General features: G+C 38.9%; 1 protein-coding gene across 2 annotated transcripts in view; it reads right to left on the bottom strand.

Annotated features, from left to right (window-relative positions):
- Positions 1–17,963, bottom strand: part of NUBPL (NUBP iron-sulfur cluster assembly factor, mitochondrial) — a 227,468-nt gene that overhangs the window by 177,680 nt on the left and 31,825 nt on the right. For both annotated transcript variants that reach the window (XM_065906714.1, XM_065906715.1), the window contains exon 4: positions 1,752–1,842. In XM_065906714.1, coding sequence (XP_065762786.1) covers positions 1,752–1,842 — 91 coding nt within the window. The remainder of the gene's footprint in view (positions 1–1,751; positions 1,843–17,963) is intronic.

Here is a 17,963-nt window from a genome sequence, read left to right as displayed (position 1 = left end):
CCAGTAGCTAATTTTTACCAGAAAGTCTATTTAATGGCAGCCAATTTGCAAACATCAAAGTTAAGAGTACAGCTTCAGGAAAACAAGAAAGAAATTAAAGTTCACTTCAAGTATTTATACTGGCATAGACTAAACAGACTACTTAAGAAAAAATTGACACCAAGGACTTCATTTTGCCATTACTCAAGTGCTACATGCACTAGTTTTCATGCTACTTAATCAAGAGACAGACATAAAGAGTCTATCATTTAAAGTACACAAATTCATTACTTCTTTGTGTAAGTTTGACATTTTGGCTCATGGCACATATTTGTAAAATAAGTACGCATTCCACTAAAAGGGCAAAGAACAAAGAAACTAGAATAAATTAGCTTTCTTTTAAGTCTCTATACTCACAAAACAAGAAAACAACTTAAGTGGATGCTTGTAATGTAGGACGGCTAGGGTCACTTTTATCACCACTAGAGCCTTAAATTCCTTCAAAATAATAGGAAGAATCCTTATTATCTGATAAGAGGTTATTCAGAACTTAATGCTGTAACTGATTTCAACAACTACAGCACAAACAAATCCACCTTGGTGGTGGTTTAGCCACTAGACTGTGTCCAACTCTTGCAACCCCATGGAATGTAACCTGCCAGGCTCCTCTGTCCATGGGATTCTCTAGGCAAGAATATTGGAGTGGGTTGCCATTTCCTTCTCCGAGGGATCTTTCTTACCCAGGAATCAAACTTGGGTCTCCAGCATTCCAGGCAGATTCTTTAACGACAGAGCAATGAGGGAAGCCCATCTCAGCACAAACAAAGGCACCTTAAATAGCAGATAATGTCTTACTACCTAACATTTAATCACAACGACAAAAATAACACCTTCTGTTATGTACACAGAAAATTCAATAGAAACTCTTCAGTAAATACAGGCATTTTGCCCTAGATTCATGGAAAATAAAAGGTCCAATAAGAAATAAAAGAAATTATTCAATCTCATATGCTTACTATAGTTACAAATAAATTTTAATAAAGTGTCTTCACTCAAAACTATTTTTCAAGGAAAGTTACCAGTTGTTTCAATTTTTCCTTTTTTTGAGCATAGAATTTCCTTATTCTTAAAGCTTTATATTTAATAGTTTTGTAAGAAAATATAATAACAACAGTTATAAATATTAAAGATTTATCAAAAAAATTACTCTGTCCTATTATTGATGGCAATGAAGGCTGGAGAGAGAAATTAATGTTGTATGGTTTTTTCAAAAACAATTTAAAATAAATATAACAAAAATCTGATTAGAGAAAATAATTTTCAGCTCTTCTAACAAATATATTAGTTAAGTCGCTCAGTCAGATACTTTCTATTCAAATACCCCCACACACCCACACATTTTATATACAAAGACGATGATGAGCTAAATTTGACCATGTACAGTGCACCAAGCACTGTGCTTCATATGCACTGCACTTACCGCAATTTTGTAGTTAAGCAATTAAATATAGCAATTCTATCTGGTAAGTACAAGCGTTTAACCCTGTTTTACACATGGGGACCTTGAGGCACAAAGAGACTGAACAAGTCATTCAAAGCTACACTGTTTATCAGTGACAGAGCCAGAATTCAAACCCAGACAGTCGGGCTCCACACCTTATATTGCAGTGTGCATGAGGTATACACGGCATAAGGCACAACGCCTGACACCCAGCAGGTACTAAATAAAAGTGGAGCTACACTGTCGTACTCTTTATCTCTTCTCTACTTACTCTGTGATAATTCGGGATTGCCTTTCAGATTCATCATCTTTGGAATTGAAGGGCCATACACATCCACATCTAACAATCCAACAGCCTTCGACTGTAAGAAAACAGAATTTACCATAAAATTTCCCCACTCTTCATCAGAGATAAAGTGTACAGCAACAGTAAGTCGAACTACAGAGAAGCTAATTTGTAAAATACTTCAAAATCATAACCTAAACTTTTAAAGCAACAGTAAGGTAAAAGAACATAAACTGCTCAGTGTAAATATTTTTTGTTGGTTTCCTAATCTCTTCCAGATAACTGACCAAAGAAATCCACTGCACACACTTTAAACATTGTGGTTCAGATCTCCCATACAGTAACAAACAGACTAAGATTTTTTTGATCTGAAAACTAACAAATTACATGCACACAATGTTAAAATAATGGTTTACAACAGCAAACATAACCCCAGGAAGATGGAGCATTAACTTTTGGAAAGACTATCTAACACACCAAAGAATACAAAATAAGGGGAGAAAATCATGGAAACAAGACCATAATTAAAGCAAGTGAGGAATTCTGATGCAAATCTGGCATGGAAATGCTAATGAGGATAGTGGCAGACATAATACAGAGGCAACCTCTTATGTGCAAGTCACAGTAGAACACCCAAAGTCTTCCAGAGAATTCATAAACAACCAAAACTGTTTTCTTTGATGATTTATGCAGCTGCCCAAGAGCAGAATATCTGACTGGTCTCTTCACTAGCTGACAGTTAATCAGCAGATTAACAAAGAAAGACAAACAAAATTCACTATCTCTAAGTAGGTCTTTTTTTCTTCTCCCCCCACCACCTCCCTGCTCTTTCTCCTTTCACAGATTAAATCAATTTGTTACTGGTTTTTCTCATATACAAGCAAACAGAATGCTAATACTAACACGTGCTTTTGAGTTCTGTTTCCCCAGGACATACAACTCACCCGGTTCTCTCCCTGTATGCTGGCAAGATAAAATTTTTTACAACTCTCAAAACTTTTTAACACTAAACAATCTCTCATTTTCTGTTATCTACCTGTTTCCAGACACAAAATTACTTTTTAAACCTGTCTGGTTCCTATAAATAGACAAAATAAGGTACATTCAAATTTATGACCCTAACTTTGACTCAAATGGCAGTTCTAAGAAAATCATTTAATGTCCCTCTGTGACTCACAGAAGCTAAAGGGCTCAAGATTACTATCTATCTCTCAGTTTACTGTAAAATAAATGAAAAAGGAGGAAGAATACATTACCTTTAATAGAATGGTGATATATAAAAACTGGGTTTAATACTTTAAAAATTCATTTTGAGTGTTAGTTTCTAGCTTTCTCATCAAAAGTAGGTATAATACCACCTTACACAGTTGCTATGAGGAGTCAATGAGAACTGTAAATAAAATCCTTAGCAGAGTGCCAGGACCCAGAAGGAATTCAAGTGGTAGGAAGAAATAATCAGGAAAAGTCTAGGAGGTTCTTTGGGTGATTTAGCATGGCATGTGTTTACAGATTCTGATTTCTCCACAGAGCTGGCCGTGGAAGTCTAGTTTTTCCAGGTTCTTGACATAACATTTCTGATTAACCTTCTTCTGTCCTTCCCTCTCCTCCTTCCTTCCCTGTGTCCCTCTCTCCCTTTCACTTTCCTCTCTTCCTACTGGTCTTTGTACCTTTCTCTCCTCTGTTTCCTTTTTGATGTATATAAGCACCGGTACTAAATTCAGGTCAGTCAGTAGCTTTAAAAAGGTAGAACATTCAACGAGAAATTCTGACCCAATTTAACTCCTTTTCAAACCACAAACAAAAGAATTCAGTTGAATTGAAAATAGGAGTAAATTCACTATGGATAAAAAGATTTTCAAACCTAACAAACGTGGATAACTGTTAACTATTATCTATGGGTCTGCTAATATTATAACTATTACCTCTTTTCCATATCTTTTCCATGATACCTACAAAACTAAATGCTATCGTGGATAACTGTTAACTATTATCTATGAGTCTGCTAATATTGTAACTATCACCTCTTTTCCATATCTTTTCCATGACACCTACAAAACTAAATGCTATCATAAAATAATAATAATGCCAATTAAAACAAAAAACATTCTAAGATTCTTTGTCCTTGCTCTCATTTATTTTAACATTGCCTTTAAAGTAACTTGAAAGGGTTAGGTCCCAGGTTTCAAATTAATCTTCTAAAAGTACCTGTCAAGTAAAATAACTTAGTTTTCTAAGTTTATGTTTTCATGAAACAAGAAAACAACTAAGTGGGTACTTGCAATATAAGATTGCCAGCTCAATTTTATCATCACTAGATCTTTAAGTTTCTTTCTGTTAGGTAGTCAGAATAGGGGAAAGGAGTCCAGAATGGCGGGGGCTAAAAGACCTGGAAGGGTATGGTGTTAGAAAGTGTTCTAGTTTCATTCTTTTACAAGTGGTTGACCAGTTTTCCCAGCACCACTTGTTAAAGAGGTTGTCTTTTTTCCATTGTATATCCTTGCCTCCTTTGTCAAAGATAAGGTGTCCATAGGTTCGTGGATTTATCTCTGGGCTTTCTATTCTGTTCCATTGATCTATATTTCTGTCTTTGTGCCAGTACCATACTGTCTTGATGACTGTGGCTTTGTAGTAGAGTCTGAAGTCAGGGAGGGTGATTCCTCCAGTTCCATTCTTCTTTCTCAAGATTACTTTGGCTATTCATGGTTTTCTGTATTTCCATACAAATTGTGAAATTATTTGTTCTAGTTCTGTGAAAAATACCGTTGGTAGCTTGATAGGGATTGCATTGAATCTATAGATTGCTTTGGGTAGAATAGCCATTTTGACAATATTGATTCTTCCAATCCATGAACACGGAATGTTTCTCCATCTGTTTGTGTCCTCTTTGATTTCTTTCATCAGTGTTTTATAGTTTTCTATGTATGTATGGATTAAAGATCTAAATGTAAGACCAGAAACTATAAAACTCCTAGAGGAGAACATAGGCAAAACACTCTCTGACATAAATCTCAGCAGGATCCTCTATGACCCACCTCCCAGAATATTGGAAATAAAAGCAAAACTAAACAAATGGGACCTAATGAAACTTAAAAGCTTTTGCACAACAAAGGAAACTATAAGTAAGGTGAAAAGACAGCCCTCAGATTGGGAGAAAATAATAGCAAATGAAGAAACAGACAAAGGATTAATCTCAAAAATATACAAGCAACTCCTGAAGCTCAATTCCAGAAAAATAAATGACCCAATCAAAAAATGGGCCAAAGAACTAAACAGACATTTCTCCAAAGAAGACATACAGATGGCTAACAAACACACGAAAAGATGCTCAACATCACTCATTATTAGAGAAATGCAAATCAAAACCACAATGAGATACCATTACACGCCAGTCAGGATGGCTGCTATCCAAAAGTCTACAAGCAATAAATGCTGGAGAGGGTGTGGAGAAAAGGGAACCCTCTTACACTGTTGGTGGGAATGCAAACTAGTACAGCCACTATGGAGAACAGTGTGGAGATTCCTTAAAAAACTGGAAATAGAACTGCCATATGACCCAGCAATACCACTTCTGGGCATACACACTGAGGAAACCAGATCTGAAAGAGACACGTGCACCCCAATGTTCATCGCAGCACTGTTTATAATAGCCAGGACATGGAAGCAGCCTAGATGCCCATCCGCAGATGAATGGATAAGGAAGCTGTGGTACATATACACCATGGAATATTACTCAGCCGTTAAAAATAATTCATTTGAATCAGTTCTAATGAGATGGACGAAACTGGAGCCCATTATACAGAGTGAAGTAAGCCAGAAAGATAAAGAACATTACAGCATACTAACACATATATACGGAATTTAGAAAGATGGTAACGATAACCCTATATGCAAAACAGAAAAAGAAACACAGAAGTACAGAACAGACTTTTGAACTCCGTGGGAGAAGGTGAGGGTGGGATGTTTCAAAAGAACAGCATGTATATTATCTATGGTGAATCAGATCACTAGCCCAGGTGGGATGCATGAGACGAGTGCTCGGGCCTGGTGCAATGGGAGGACCCAGAGGAGTCGGGTGGAGAGGGAGGTGGGAGGGGGGATCGGGATGGGGAATACGTGTAACTCAATGGCTGATTCGTGTCAATGTATGACAAAACCCACTGAAATGTTGTGAAGTGGTTGGCCTCCAACTAATAAAATAAAATTTAAAAAAAAAAAAAAAAAAAAAAGACCTGGAAGGGAAAACCCTGCGAAAACAGAACAAAGGAAGGTCTGAAGACCGGGAGTGAGAACCTCGGGTAAAACAAACAACACTCCTGGCTGGTCCAATTTACATAAGACAGGCCCAGGGACAGAGAAACATATAAAAAGAGGAGCCAAAGCCCTCTTCTCTCTCTCCCTCCCAAGCGATGGGGCGCTCTTCTCCTCGCGTCTTTGGGTCGACATGCTCTCATGCCTCGAGGATGGATTTTCCTGCTATTATCTAAATAAAATAGAGCTGTAACACTGAGCCGTAACACTGATTTATTTAAGAGCTATCATACGGTCCATTCGAGACCTGAGAGCTATAAACACGGTCTGTCCTCCAGAGCTGTGACCCGCCAAGGGGGCTTTGATGTCCGCCACTCCAAATTCTTGTTGTGTGACGAGACAAAGAACCGAGGAGCATACACTCGCCTGACACTTCAAAATGTTAGGGAGAATCTATTTATCATCTACCTGTCCTGTCTTCTAGAAGAAAACTATGCTTGTCTACAAGTGAGCCCTTGGCATCATGGGTTAAAACAAAACTGAAGACCTGTTCTAAAATTTGCTGTGGTAGAAATGGATTTTGCATATATACCTAGATATCTGCTAGTATACATTATCACATAAGAATAAAGAGGGTAGGGAGGGAGATCACAAGAAGCTAATTTCTTCTGCATCCTAGAGGATGGAACCAAGAATAATGGAAAATCCTCTACAAGTCTCTACTGACTGACTAAATTTAGTATTAATGCTTACATATATCAAAAAGGAAACAGAGAAGCAAAGGTATTGAGACGGGAAGGAAGAGGGCAGGACATAACTGTTAAAAGAATGACACAACCACGAAAAACAAGAGGATAAGACCAAAACAGGTTAGAACCTACTAGGCTCAAGATGGAGGAAGATTCGACTTCCAGTAGACCTTGAGCCACACTATATGTTCACTGTAATATATTTGCATATGCTAAATATATACCCACAGGTGCCATGACAGTTCAGAAGCCAATTAAAAAGGGCCTAAAAGTGGGGGAAAGTTATGACCAACCTAGACAGCATATTAAAAGGCAGAAACATTACTTCGCCAACAGAGGTCCATCTAGTCAAGGCTATGGTTTTTCCAGTGGTCATGTATGGATGTGAGAGTTGGACTGTGAAGAAAGCTGAGTGCTGAAAAATTGATGCTTTTGAACTGTGGTGTTGGAGAAGACTCTTGAGAGTCCCTAGGACTGCAAGGAGATCCAACCAGTCCATCCAAAAGGAGATCAGTGCTAGGTGTTCATTGGAAGGACTGTTGCTGAAGCTGAAACTCCAATACTTTGGCCACCTCATGCGAAGAGTTGACTCACTGGAAAAGACCCTGATGCTGGGAGGGATTGGGGGCAGGAGGAGAAGGGGACGACAGAGGATGAGATGGCTGGATGGCATCACCGACTTGATGGACATTGAGTTTGAGTAAACTCCAGGAATTGGTGATAGACAGGGAGGCCTGGTGTGCTGCGATTCATGGGGTCACAAAGAGTTGGACACAACTGAGAGACTGAACTGAACTGAATTGAAAAGTGGGTGGTGCCCCATCTCCTGAAAATCCCCACTCCTTCTCTAAGATGGTTAGACTATTCCTGCTACTCCTTGTTTGTTGTTTAGTTGCTAAATCCTCTCTGACTCTTTGCAACCACAGGGACTATAGCCCACGGGGCTCCTCTGTCAGTGGGATTTTCCATGCAAGGATACTGGAGTGGGTTACCATTTCCTTCTCCAGGGGACGTTCCTGAGCCAGGGATCAAATCCCTGTCTCCTGCATTGGCAGGCGGATTCTCTACCTCTGAGCCACCATGGAAGCCCATAAAAACTAAATTACATAGACCACTAAATACCAGCCACAGCCAAGCTCTGCTCTCACTTTTCAAAAGGATTCCATGCCCTGGGGTCAGCTCTTACCTTCTAAAAAGAGTGTGTGTGTGTGTGTGTGTGTGTGTGTGTGTGTGTGTGTGTGTGTGTATTAGTAGATCAGTCATCTCAGACTCTTTGAGATCAGGCGGATTCTCTACCTCTGAGCCACCATGGAAGCCCATAAAAACTAAATTACATAGACCACTAAATACCAGCCACAGCCAAGCTCTGCTCTCACTTTTCAGCCACAGCCAAGCTCTGCTCTCACTTTTCAAAAGGATTCCATGCCCTGGGGTCAGCTCTTACCTTCTAAAAAGAGTGTGTGTGTGTGTGTGTGTGTGTGTGTGTGTGTGTGTGTGTGTGTGTGTGTGTGTGTGTGTGTGTGTGTGTGTGTGTGTGTGTGTGTGTGTGTGTGTGTGTGTGTGTGTGTGTGTGTGTATTAGTAGATCAGTCATCTCAGACTCTTTGAGATCCCATGGACAGTAGCCCACCAGGTTCCTCTGTCCATGGGATTCCATGCCCTGGGGTCAGCTCTTACCTTCTAAAAAGAGTGTGTGTGTGTGTGTGTGTGTGTGTGTGTGTGTGTGTGTGTGTGTGTGTGTGTGTGTGTGTGTGTGTGTGTATTAGTAGATCAGTCATCTCAGACTCTTTGAGATCCCATGGACAGTAGCCCACCAGGTTCCTCTGTCCATGGGATTCCATGCCCTGGGGTCAGCTCTTACCTTCTAAAAAGAGTGTGTGTGTGTGTGTGTGTGTGTGTGTGTGTGTGTGTGTGTGTGTGTGTGTGTGTGTGTGTGTGTGTGTGTGTGTGTGTGTGTGTGTGTGTGTGTGTGTGTGTGTGTGTGTGTGTGTGTGTGTGTGTATTAGTAGATCAGTCATCTCAGACTCTTTGAGATCCCATGGACAGTAGCCCACCAGGTTCCTCTGTCCATGGGATTCTCCAGGGGAATAGGTAGCCATTCCCTTCTCCAGGGGATCTTCCCGACCTAGGGATCAAACCTGGATCTCCTGCATTGCAGGCAGATTCTTTACCATCTGAGCCACCAGAGAAGCCCCTCAAAAGTGTATCTCTCTAAATGAACCTTCTTTCATTTTACTATGGCTAGCTCTTGAACTCTTTTCTGAAATAAGGTCAAGGACCCTCAACTGGCAGCCCATCCCAGATACTCAGTCAAGACCTGGGACATGACCATCCTCTCATACCCCATTTTTCCTGCAATATACAATGGTCAGTAGGAAGAGAGGAAAGAGAAAGAGGGGCACAGGGAAGCAGGAAGGAAAGGATGGAGGAAAGTTAATCAACAATGTTGTACTAAGAAACTGTATAAACTAGGCTTCCACAGCCAGCTCTGTGGACAAATCAGAATCTCTAAAAACATGCCATCCTAAATCACCCAAAGAAACACCCAGACTTTCCCTGATGATATCTCCCCACCACCTGAATTCCTGCTGGGTGCCAGGCACTTTAAAGATTTTATTTACAGTTCTCATTGACTCCTCATGGCAACTGTGTAAAGTGGTATTATACCTACTGTTGATGAGGAAACTAGAAACTAACACTCCAAATGATTTTTTTAAACTATTTCCTCCTTAGAATGAAACTGAATGGAAAATTGAACACAAAAATGCCAACCACATAAAACTCCACCATAACTTAAACATGACCTATCTACAGAAGACTTAGATTAAAAAACAGGAGTCAGCACGATTCTCCCGACAGGGCCAAATAATAGAAAATATTTTAAGCCTTGTGGACCATTTGATCCGAAACTATTGAACAGTGCCACTGTAGCACCAAAGCAGCTATAAACAACATGTGAACACAAATGAGCATGTCTCTGTACCATACTTCATTTACAAAAACAGACAGGATCTAGTCCACAGGTCACAGTTTGCCAACAGGGATTTTAAAAATACACTTTTTCATGACAAAGTTATTCAGCTGCCCAACAACCTAATTTTGGTGAAGCCAAGAGCAGGCAGAACACAGTCATCCCTTTGGTGTCAGAGGAGCTATCTCAGTAAAGATTTACTTCCTCATCCTTAATTGGCTAGTTTTAAAAAAATAATAAGGTGCACATTTTTTAGGCTGTTTCATTGGAACTTAGTATGTCTTGTTTTGATTTTATAAAATTCAAATACATCAGTGTTCATTAAATAGAAACTCCAAAGCCTGTATTAATTAAAGTATATTGTACTTTGATTGTGGCACAGCTACCAACCTGATAAAATTTCCACAGCTACAAAAATCAGCTGAAACATATCTTCAAGTCTAGAATTCAATAATATTCAAAAGATGCAAAATAAACTTTGTTTTTCAAAATTTACACCATTATTTTTCAATAGGCTCCTATTTTAAGTTTATGAACAGTTTCAATTTAAACTTTCAACAATTTTACACTGTAGGAAAATAAATGAGCAAGGTAGAGGTTACAAATATATATATGCAGCTGATTGTTCAACTAAGTTTTATGATGCCCTTCCGCCTCATTCCTCCTAAAATAATTATATTTAGTCAAGAAAGGTCCAATTAAGATTTCTCTCATTTTAGTCAAGTCCAAAAGAATAATCACTACAAAAGCCTCATCAAATACACAACAGACAAAGAAAATGATTATTAGCAAAAAAAAAAACCTTGTAAATGCACCGTTGTAAGGTGGGCTTTCCAGGTGGTTCAGTGGTAAAGAAACCTGCCTGCCAAGCAGGAGATGTGAGCTTGCTGCCTAGCTCCGGAAGATCCCCTGGAGAAGGAAATGGCAACTCACTCCAGCATTCCTGCCTAGGAAATCTAATGGACAGAGGAGCCTGATGGACTACAGTCCATGGGGTCACAAAAGAACTGAACACAACTTAGTGGCTAAACAACAACTATTGCAAAGTAGAACTGCCATCATAAACTTAACCTAATATATTGGTACCTAATATTATACCCTTTCTCTGACTCTCCTGCAGTACTCAAACTCTAGCAGACAACAAAAACACTACAGATAAACCCCAAGATACTACTTAGATTTCTGTATTTGTTTCTCTATAATTCACAATACCCTGTGAGAGCTAGACAAGGTGGCAGAATTATTCAGAGTGATTATAATGTTTCATTACCGCTGCATGAAAGCTGCAATTTGAGAGCCTACAAGTCCTGTTTTTTATGTGTGTTGGATTTCAAAGCCTCCAGCAACAAATTTGATAGTGCTTTGTTCTTCCAACAGAATTATTACTAAAAAAGACTGCAAAGCTTCATGATGTTCTTTTTATCCATGACATCTGCTAATAGAACCCATCAAAACAACATCTTAGAGTGGTCTACCTGATTATTTGTAAGTAAACATTCATTTAAGATTAAGACCTACTCAAAAGTGTCCTTTCCATAGAGGTGTCCAGTTAAGAATCCCATGATTACCTATACATTATATTACATTTAACCTTGGACTAGAATTTGGGATTTATTCAATTTGAAGCTTAGTCAAGCCTCTTTTTCCTCTCTCTGTTAAGCTTTAAGTCAAGCTGTCATTCAAAGAATTTAAATCTCTTAGTAGAGAAAAATGCTTCTTATCTTGTTCTTGTTCTTCAGTCACTGTCATGTCCAACTCTTTGCAACCCCATAGACTGCAGCACGCCAGACTCCTCTGACCTCGACTATTTCCTACAGTCTGCTCAAATTCATGTCCATTGAGTCAGTGAAGATATCTAGTCATCTCATCCTATGCTGCCCTCTTCTCTTTCTGCCTTCAATCTTTCCCAGCATTAGGGCCTATTCTAATGGGTTGGCACTTCACGTGAGGTAGCCAACATACTGGAGCTTCAACTTCAGCAGCAGTCCTTGAAATGAATATTCCGAATTGTTTTCCACTAGGACTGACTGGTGTGATCTTGCACATTCTCAGGAGTCTTGAGACTCTTGAGGGATTCTCAAGAGTCTTCTCCAGCACCACAATTTGAAAGCTTCAGTTCTTCGGTGCTCATCCTTCTCTATGGTTTAACTCTCACATCCATATATGACTACTGGAAAAACCATAGATTTGACTATACGGACCTTTGCTGGCAAAATGAGGTCTCTGCTTTTTAATATGCTGTCTAGGTTTGTCATAGCTTTCCTTCCAAGGAGCAACTGTCTTTTAATTTCATGGCTACAGTCACCAACTACAGGGATATTGGAGCCCAAGAAAATGAATCTGTCACTGCTTCCACTTTTTCCCATCTATAAGCCATGAAGTGATGGATGCCATGATCTTAGGATTTTTTCATGTTGGGTTTCAAAAGCTTTTTCACTCTTCTCTTTCACCCTCATCAAAAGGCTCTTTAGTTTCTCTTTACTTTCTGCCATTAGAGTGGTATCACATCTGCATAACAGAGGTTGTTGACATTTCTCCAGCAATCTTGATTCCAGCCTGTTATTCATCCAGTCCAGCACTTCACATGAAGTATTCTGTATAGAAGTTAAATAGTATACAGTGACAATATACAGCTTTGACGTACTCCTTTCCCAATTTGGAACCAGTCAATTGGTTCATGTCCAATTCTAACTGTTGCTTCTTGTCCTACATACAGGTTTCTCAAGAGACAGGTAACGTGGTCTGGTATTCCAGCTCTTGAAGAATTTTCCACAGTTTGTTGTGATCCACAGTCAAAAGCTTTAGCATAGTCAATGAAGCAGAGATAGATGTTTTTCTGGAATTCTCTTGCTTTCTCTATGATCCAAAAAATGCTGACAAATTGATCTCTGGCTCTTATGCCTTTTCTAAACCCAGCTTGCACATCTGGAATTTTTCAGTTCATGTACTGCTAAAGCTGAGCTTGAAGGATTTTGAGCATAACCTTACTAGTATGTGAAATGAATGCAATTGTATGGTAGTTTGAACATTCTTTGACATGGCCCTTCTTTGGGACTGGAATGAAAACTGACCCTTTCCAGTCCTGTGACCAGTCCTGTGACCACTGCTGAGTTTTCCAGATTTGCTGGCATACTGAGTGCAGCAATTTAATAGCATCAACTTTTAGGATTTTAAATAGCTCAGCTGGAATTCCATCAGCTAGCTTTATTTGTAGTAATGCTCCCTAAGGCCCACTTGACTTCACACTCTGGGATATCTGGCTTTAGGTTAGTGACCACACCATCATAGTTATCCAGGTCATTAAGACCTTTTGTATATAGTTCTTCTGTATGTTCTTGCCACTTCTTAATCTCTTCTACCTCTGTTAGGTCCTTACCGTTTCTGTCCTTTATCATGCCCATTCTTACACAAAATGTTCCCTTGATATCTCCAATTTCCTCGAAGAGATCTCTAGTCTTTCCCATTCTATTGTTTTCCTCTACTTCTTTGCACTGTTCATTGAAGAAGACCTTATCTCTCCTTGCAATAGCAAGGAACTGTGCATTCAGTTGGATATAACCTTTCCCTCTCTCCCTTGCCTTCCACTTCTCTTCTTTCCTTAGCTATTGAGGAGTAAAGCCTCCTCAGACAATTTCCCCTTCTTGCCTTTCTTTTTTGGGGAATGGTTTTGGTCACTGCCTCCTGTACAATGTTACACACCTCCATCCACAGCTATTCAGGCACTCTGTCTACCAGATCTAATCCCTTGAATCTAGTTGTCACTTCCCCGTATGATCATAAGGGATTTGATTTAGATCATAACTGAATCGTCTAATGGTTTTCCCTGCTTTCTTCAATTTAAGCCTGAATTTTGTAATAAGGAACCAATGATCTGAGCTACAGTCAGCTCCAGGTCTTGCTTTTGCTGCCTGTATAGAGCTTCTCCATCTTTGGCTGCAAAGAACATAATCAATCTGATTTTGGTATTGACCATTTGTTGATGTCCATGTGTAGAGTCGTCTCTTGTGTTGTTGGAAAAAGAGTTTGCCATGACCAGTGCATTTTCTTGGCAAAACTCTGTTAGCCTTTGCCCTGCTTCATTTTGTACTTCAAGGCCAAACTTATCTGTTACTCCAGGTATCTTTTGACTTTCTACTTCTGCATGATGAAAAGGACATCTTTTTTGAGTGTTAGTTGTAGAAGATGCTGGAGGTCTTCATAGAAATAGTCAGCTTCAGCTTCTTTGACATTAGCAGTTAGGGCACAGACATGGATTACTGTTATGTTGAATGATTTGCCTTGGAAACAAACTGAGATCATGCTGTTGTTTTTGAGGTTGCACCCAAGTGCTGCATTTCAGACTCTTTTGTTGACTATGAGAGCTACTCCATTTCTTCTAAGGAATTCTTGCCCACAGAAGTAGATACAATGGTCATCTGAATTAAATTCGCCCATTCTCATCCACTTTAGCTCACTGGTTCCTACGATGTCAATGTTTAATCTTGCCTTCTCTTGCTTGACCAAGTCCAATTTACCTGGATTCATGGACCTAACATTCCAGGTTCTTATGCAGTATCTTTCTTTACAGTATCAGATTTTACTTTCACCACCAGACACATCCACAACTAAGCATCAATTTCCCCTTTGGCCAAGCCGCTTCATTCTTTCTGGAGCTATTAATAATTGCCCTTCACCCTTCCCCAGTAGCATATTGGATACTTCTGACTTGGGTGGGGGCGGAAGGGATGCTCATCTTTCAGTGTCATAGCTTTTTGCCTTTTTATACTGTTCATGGGGTTCTCCAGGCAAGAATACTGGAGTAGTTTGCCATTCCCTCTTCCAGTGGACCATGTTTTGTCACAATTCTCCACCATGACCTGTCTGCCTTTGGTGGCCCTGCATGGCATTACTCATAGCTTCACTGAGTTATGCAAGTTCCTTCCCCGCAACAAGGCTGTGATCCATGAAGAGGTTCTTAATTCTTAGTTAACATTAAATAACTTTGTCCAACCATTACTACTTCTGACACTCAAAGTGATAGGAGAACAATTTCCTACTATATTTTTCAAAGGACTGTCTAAATCTTCAAGTTCAACCAAGAAAGAAAGAGGAACAAGGTCAACATAAAGGGAAAAGTTCACATGGCTAGACAGAGGGCAGAGATGAGCTCGTGAAAAGGACAAAAGAATCTCAAATGATGAACTGTTTATAAATAAGCTAGAAATGGAGGAGCATCAAATTAAAGACTATTTAAGATTAAAAACAAAACAAAACAAAAAAACACCAAAAGAGATCATCTTAATCTTCTGACTGCTTTTTAGCCAAGAAGAAACCAGTCCAGAGATAATGTCATAGCTGGGTCTAGCTTCCAAGTCTCTTTCCAACATACCATAAGGTCTAATTACTAACACTCACTCACCACTCCTCTTTCTTTTCTTCCCCTCTCATCTCTTCCCCTACTATTTTTCCCCTTTCACTCCATTCCAGACATACGGCCCCTGGCAGTGTATTGAACACACCAGATTTGCCCCTGGAGAAGGAAATGGCAACCCACTCCAGTAATTCTCGCCTGGAGAATCCCATAGACAGAGGAGCCTGGTGGGCTACAGCCCACAGGGTCGCAAAGAGTCGGACACGACTGAGCAACTTCACTTTCACTTTCACTTTAGGACTTCTGTAGTTCTTATTTCTTCAGTGAAGAATGCATACCTCCAGGGATCTACCTTTTTCTGTCACTTTCTTCAAGTCTCAATTCAAACATCACTAAATGGTGAGGTCTTCACTGGGCACACGCTGTTTAAAACTACAACTCCCTCATCGTTACATGGCATATGTCCTTTCCCCATCGTGTTTTTTCTTTCTTCTTAGCACCTATACAAATATTTAACTTACTATATAGTTACTTATTTATCTTGTTTATTTGTCTCACCCACTAGAATACTAATTTCATTAGGGTAAAGAATTTTGTATGTTTTATTCACTACTGTAAATAGAATCTAGAACAGTGAGCAGTCATGAAGATACTCCGTGCTATCTCAAGAAATTTTGATTCAGTAGGTCTGGGCCAGAGTTCAACAAACTGCATTTGTAACACTCTCAGGTATAAGATGACCACAATGTGAAAAACAGTAATTTGGATAGTATGGAAAGCAAAGATGAAAATTTGCTCTAAGGCCCATGCCTTGGGATCAGCAGGATCAGAGTAACAGTCATCTACAGTAAACGACAGTAACAATGAAGAGTGTTTTTTTTCTTTTTTGAACTATAAGATAGTAGTTTACATTCTGCCATATAGGTAAATAGTCACATGGCATGGAACAAATGTATATAAAAAATTGTTTATCTAAAATTCAAATTTAATTTAGTGAGCATATTTTTATTTTCTAAATCTAGTAACCCTACTCCAGCATCTCTTCTCAACAGGGCAGTCAGAATGATTCAGAGTTGAAACATAAGTCAGATGATGTCTACTCAAAACCCTTCACTGACACCCCTTCTTACATTTCATTCATGAAAAGCCAAAGTCCCTACAGCTCACCAGACACCACATAATCTATTCAGTTTCTCACACCCTTGCCTTACAGTCCTGTTAACTTTCATCACCTGTTAACTTCAGTCCACTTTTACTCCAGAAGCCAAAGTGATGTTTTTACTATTCAGTGAACAATAAGCTAGACATGGCCCCATGTATCAGCCTTTGAATTGGCTATCCCTTTTGTCTGACACAATCTTCCCACAGATGTCACACAGATTACACTCTCATCTTCAAGTTTCTGCTCAGTCATGTTTTCATTGGGACCTACTCTATTTTGAAGTGCAAATGAAACCCACACTCACATAAGCACTTCTCTCCCCCTTATCTTAGACTACTTTTATCACTTTCCAATATGCTATTTACCTACTTAAGATGTCTAATATCTATTTATTGTGAACTCCATAGGCTAAGGATATTCCCAAGAACCTAAAATAGCAATAGTAAAATAAATATTCATTGAGTGAACGGGCGGATGAATCAATGAATAAACCTCCAGTGTTCCTCTACAGAGTATCAGGATTGGTTACGATATGATCCCTTAAGATCTAATACTCTATATGAGTTCATGAAATTCCCTCTCCTAATACCTCTGCACTAACAGTTTAAGTTAGAGAATTCAAAATTAACTAATGTAGGTAAAGTTTAAAATATCTAGTATTAAGAAAAGGAGGGGATCATACATTTCCTTGCAGTCTATTCTTAACCACCACTTTTTCCCAAGAAAATTCAATGTTATCTTCATTTTTCTACTGATCTCAACTCCAGAAAAACGGGACTTCATAGAAGAAAATCTAGTGCAAATACTGGTTATAGTGGGCTGCTGTAAAATACATGCATGTATGTATGTGTGTGTATATATATATATATATATATATATATATAATAAGAATATACTATCTTTAAAAAAAAAAGCACACTATCTAAATTTTTAAAAACTAAACCCACAATATAGTGCGAAAGGGCTCATTAAAAAGAAGGCAATTTTTATACCTGTTCACTACCAAGATTAGGTTCAACCCAGAGTTTTAAACATAAAAAGGGTGTTTTTCTTTTTAACATAAAAAACACAGAAGTGTGTGTGTGTGTGTGTGTGTGTGTGTGTGTGTGGAGTTCGTTTCCAGAGTACACATACACACCACAGAGACAGGCAACATCTTATCTTCTTTAACAAAAAGTAATTGCCTTAAGTTCTACATTTTCATCTAGCAAGTAACAGAGAAAGTAAATTAGGAATAAAACAATTAAGATTAAGAAAAACCTTGCATTTTTGGTCTTTATAGTTAAAAAAAAAAAAGTATCGATGCTCTTAGTAGAGTCTTCAAAATCAGAGAAAAATTAGGAAGCCTTCTATCACCATGGTAATACAGATGCAGAAAAAGATACTTCTAGATACTAACGTCTAAAAATAATAATCATCTTATCTGTGACATCAACCAGCCACTTTTTTGACAGAATCTAAGCCTACAGAACTACAAACATAACCAAATAAGAACCTTCTTTCCCAAATCAGATAAGGTACTGCAGCAAAAACACTGAAAACCAACATCAATTCCTTCAAAATGTTCTTAACTAAACTGCAATGCAGGGGAGAACATTTACAATTCTGACAGCAGCTCTTGCAAAGAAAAGCAATGCAGCAATGCAGGAATCAGATGTAAACAGAGCACCTGATCCACCCTCCAGATTCAAAATCATAGGAGCCAAGCAGCTGGTTTT

This window comes from Muntiacus reevesi, chromosome 15 (assembly GCF_963930625.1).
Source record: "Muntiacus reevesi chromosome 15, mMunRee1.1, whole genome shotgun sequence".
Classification (NCBI taxonomy): Eukaryota; Metazoa; Chordata; class Mammalia; order Artiodactyla; family Cervidae; genus Muntiacus; species Muntiacus reevesi.
Note: the sequence above shows the minus strand (reverse complement) of the source record. Positions and strands in the feature narration are given on the sequence as shown.